This window comes from Merops nubicus, unplaced genomic scaffold (genome assembly GCF_000691845.1).
Source record: "Merops nubicus isolate BGI_N331 unplaced genomic scaffold, ASM69184v1 scaffold7056, whole genome shotgun sequence".
Classification (NCBI taxonomy): Eukaryota; Metazoa; Chordata; class Aves; order Coraciiformes; family Meropidae; genus Merops; species Merops nubicus.
In genome coordinates this window covers 86,356-91,062 of record NW_008615548.1, presented here as the reverse complement: position 1 = coordinate 91,062, position 4,707 = coordinate 86,356, and the positions used below count along the sequence as shown (strand labels likewise).

At 37.1% G+C, this 4,707-nt stretch overlaps 1 protein-coding gene across 1 annotated transcript in view; it reads left to right on the top strand.

The window, feature by feature from the left end:
* COG5 (component of oligomeric golgi complex 5) overlaps positions 1-4,458 on the top strand; it is a gene marked incomplete at its 5' end in the record, with an annotated part of 9,593 nt that extends 5,135 nt beyond the window's left edge. The window contains one exon of the mRNA XM_008942550.1: positions 4,276-4,458. Coding sequence (XP_008940798.1) covers positions 4,276-4,458 — 183 coding nt within the window. The remainder of the gene's footprint in view (positions 1-4,275) is intronic.
* Positions 4,459-4,707: the final 249 nt, after the last annotated feature.

Sequence of the window (4,707 nt, the reverse complement as noted above, 5' to 3'; positions counted from 1 at the left end):
AGCTCTTAACACTCTCCTCAGCCTCTTTGTCCCGCTGCTGTTCTTTTCAATGCAAGCTGTTACAATTTTTGCCACTAGGCAGAACTTCTGGGACTTTCATGTTGCAGGTTAGGTGCAGACGTTTATTTTTTTTTCTTCTTTCTGATACATGTTGCAGCTGTGGAAAGGGTTGCAGGAATTTGGGGCTAAAAATGAAGGTCATTTCTGCCCTGACCTTACACAAAGTCAAACTGCAGATGGACCTATGAGAAGAATGAATCCCTGAACTTCAGAAAATGTTTCTTGGGTGCTTTTTGCTTTCTCTTTGCTGTAGCAGTGTTACATGGATTTTCCTGTGGTGTGAAAGCAACATCATCCATCCAGGGTCAGCATTACTCAGGCTGTGCCAGGGAATTTGTCATATCTGGCTTTTTGTGGCTGGAAGTCTGAAAAAAAAGAGGTGCAGGGTAAGGGTAAGCCTGCTAGGCTACCTTTCCTAGCATCTAAGTCCACTTACCTCTGTAGAAAAAGAAATGATGATTCCAGTTTCTCTGCCAGTGAAAGACCATCCTCAGCTTGAGAGCTGCTGTCCCTTCTTGTGTTGGCAGATACACAGCAAGTGTTTTATGTTGTGCTGCACTGCTGGGAGGAGTTGAAGGTCAGGACGTCTGACTTGCTGGATTTTGGGAGAGTTGAGTCAATAGACCCTTGGAATCTCAACCTTCCTGCCTCCCCAAGGTGCACTGCTGTGGTGTCTCTCCCTGGCTGCTTGGTTTGTTCAGGAAGGGCGGGCGTCAGCACAGCAAACAATTCACTTCCTGGTAGTGGCAGGGCTTAGGACATGAAATTGCTCTCAAATGCAAGACTTGTGGTGTGGGGTGCTTTCAAACTTGCTAATGTTATCAGTTGATGTTTGTTTGGTAGAATAAGTAGAAAAAGGTAGCTGACTGATAAAAGAGGTGGCCTTCTGTCAAAAGCTGTAGGGTTGACAGGTATGTTTTGCTGAACTGTGTGGTGTTTAAGGGCCTCTTGTACTCACGATGGTATTATTCTGGTTCCTGTCCATTGATTGCTGTGGGACTGCACAAACTGAAGGAATATTTAGCTTGCATAAAGCTGGATTTTGCCATTCTTAATTGTTTTTAATATAGTCTGGCTTGTTCATAAACATAGTCACTGCAAATTTGTTGTCAAACTTCAAATCTAGTCCTAAGTCTCTACTGTGTGCTTGGATATATTATATCTTGCTCTGCTGTTGGAGCTTCATGGCATCCCAAAGGAGCAGCATATTCACAAAGCTTGCTTCCTACTTCATACTGTCCTCATCTGAGTCTTTCCATAGCAGATCACAAGCTAAATGGGAATAGTTAACAGCTGAAATATGCAGGCAGAGAATTTGTCCTTCAGAGGATTATTTTCTGTGCAGAACTGTTTAACCAAGTCTTTCTACATGTTCTCTCAATTCAGATATCTCAGTGTTTAGAAATCCTTATAATAGCCAATTTTTGGAAATCTTAAAAAATAATAAGTCTGTATTTTAAAGTTATTATCTCTTTAAAATATTCTCCAGTAGCAGATTTCATTGTGGTGCTACTGTAACTAAATAGTAAATATGATCTGGAGATACTGAACTGTGTCAACTTTCTTCAGGCTTCTGTTATATATACATTTAATTACATCATGATCTGGCAGATATATGCAATTGTTTATGAGATACGCTCATTTTCAAGAGATCCTCTTTATAATTAAGTCTTCTTTCAATACTTCCTTAAAATTAACTTGAGATTAAAAGGAGGAGGCTTTTTGATTGCTCAGATTGTAGCAATAATGTCTGTTAGTGTTGATATGTTGCTTTAAATTTCAGGAGATAGCTAACATGTAATCTCCAGAAAAATCTGGGTTTATTTTCAGTTTTATTAAAACCACTGGGACCAACTCAGGCCACTGACCTTTTCCAAATTAATTCTTGCTTGAAGAGTGGAATTCATTCCTTCTTGTATGAAAGCATCTCCTGTAGAAAAGTATACTCTGTCAACTCAGGAAGGGAATCTTTCCTGAATTAATTCAGACTTCTGTTATGCAGTTGATCAGGTTAGAGCACCTAGCATCTGTGAACAAGTCCATTGTTAGATAGAATTTTCTATTTCCATTACATGATCCTCATATATTGCATTCTTTAGGAGTGACTAGGAGTTTTATTAAGTTCAACAGCTCAAGAAAACAGAAATACTTGGGTGAAACAGAAATATTTATCAAGGGTGTAATGCAGTAGCAATCACCGTGAAGTTAAGAGTGAATCTTCAGTGTCTTTGGATTTTTCTCTTCCCTTTAATTCACAGGGCCAGAAGGTAAAACTTTTTTTTTTTTTTTTTTGCTCTTGTATGATCTCTTAGTCAGTTTGATAGCCTTTTTTTAAAGGTTGTTTCTTGGGATAAGAGATAATGAGCAACAATTCAGTGAAAAAGAAATAATCTTTTGGAATGTAAAGTAAAACCTGGTCAGGAGATGACTGAAGTTGAATTCCTTCGAAAAAAAACAGTAGCCAGGGGTTCACAGTTGGATTAGAGAGTAATTAAATTTGAAAACTAAGTAGTAATACTATGCCCTTTTACTTGGTAAAGCACAGTGTACTTTATAAAAAGCTATTTCTGATTCATCTTGCAGAAATTTAGTTCACAGATATGAGAGTGATATATGGCTCAAAATTTTTCTAATTAAAGAAATGAATTAATAAAAACTAATACGTTAATCTCACAAAGTAGGATAAGCCCCACTTGGTTCTCACTAATGGTAATAGAAATCATGTGGTTAAGTTGCCTTAGAATGCTTAGGACACTTGCACTTCAGGCTATGAGATACAGAGCCAAAAGCAGGGAGAGTGATTGTTTTTTTCAGTGATTTGCTTCAGTGGGGCTTTTTCTGATTTTTTTTTTTTTCCCCTTTTTTGTCTGTCTGAATGTTTAATAAAATTAAACTATAAATATTTGTGTTTTGATTGATTTGTGCTGGCATAGGGAAGAGACTGAGAAGTTGTGCAAGCCACTGAATATGGGTTGAAATGACTCACTTGTGTATATTTTTGTATGTGCACTTTAACACTAGTTTTCAGAATATTAACTTGAATCTAAAAAAGGGGTTCAAAGTCTGTCAGATAATAAATATTTTTAAAAGTAATTTTAATTTAATATTGATATTCATAGTGTAAATGCTTCAGGAGCTTTTGCTCCAATACCAGGGAAAATGCCTCATAACAACTATGTTTTACGCGTTCCAAATTTCTTATTTACCTCTTGTTAATCTGATTGCAGATGTTGGATTGTGCCTATGACTGTACTGAAATCCACATACTTTTTTACCTTCTCCTGAATATAATTTCTGAATTGTAGTTTAGATATTACCCACTCTGGGGTGTTGCTGCTCCCATAGCATGTACCTCCTAGCCCCACTGACCCAATCCAGCCCTAGGGCAACTCTGCAGTTGGTGTAACTTCTGCTGTTTCTCTGTCTATGTATTTACTGTGGAGAGGGAGAAAACCTGTTTGAAGATCTTAGTTGAGTGAAAGATTATGGAACTGTTCTGTTTGATTCAGATGTCAGAAATGCCTTTTTTTTCTAAATTGATGCCAGTGAAAACATACACAAATATGTTTTCTGAAAATTTACATATGCATCCTTCTTAAGTTTTAGCCAAGAATGCCACGTATTTTAATAAACCTGTGCATGAATGTGAACCAACAGTTGGATGAACGAAGGTGTCTGGCCTTATGGAAGTTTTCTAAAAATGAGTTTTTACATCTATTCCTCCTGTAAGAGTCAGTATCTGTAGTAACGATTTAGCCTTTCAATTTTATTGTCCTCTGAAGTAAATGCTGCCATTTTGCTTATTTTGGATCAATATTTGGTTGTCAAGAAGTTGGCAAGGCTGAGTTCTTAACTTTATTAAAGCTTGCAGAGAGGAGGAATGTTGAGGAGACATGTATGACGTAAAATAAAGCTCACTTGTAGTTAGAAATAGAACATGTCTCTGTCACTGGATGCTGAATTTCCTTTTTTTACTAGTAATGACAGGTAATCTCAGTAGCCCTGTGAATTTAATTACCAGCTTTAGAAAGTGTTGGTCTATACTGCATAAAAATCCTAAAAAAAGCGTTTTCAGTATTCTGAAGTTCCTTGCTTTATTCACATTCATATTTCCTTTTTTGTTCAAGATATTTCCATGTTTGAGGCCTAGTATTATGTGGTCTGTGTGATCATAATGTGCTGATAATATCCCCTAAGGCTACGATGTCTCTGCAGGCTGCCTGTGACCTGCTGCGGAGGATAATACGCATCTTGTATCTCAGTAAGAGACTTCAAGGACAACTGCAAGGAGGAAGCAGAGAGATAACAAAAGCTGCTCAGAGTCTCAATGAACTTGGTGAGTCCTTCTTGGTTACTTTTAGAGCCATTTTTAGCTTGCACTCATATGACTCACACTAGTGCTTGACTTCAACTATGGTTCTTACTGTCTGCTTCCTGATTTGAATTGAGAAATGGTATGGACAGAACTCATTAGTACTTTCAGAATTTTTCTTATGACTTCTCTAGATAAATGTATTTGGTAACATGAAAATTCTATAGTAAGTTTTGTTCTTCTGAGCAATAATTTTTTTGTGAAGCAATTAATTTCTTACTGTTTTGTGTTTGTATAAAAAGCCGTCAGAGGCAGCAGACAATATGTTTAGCTTT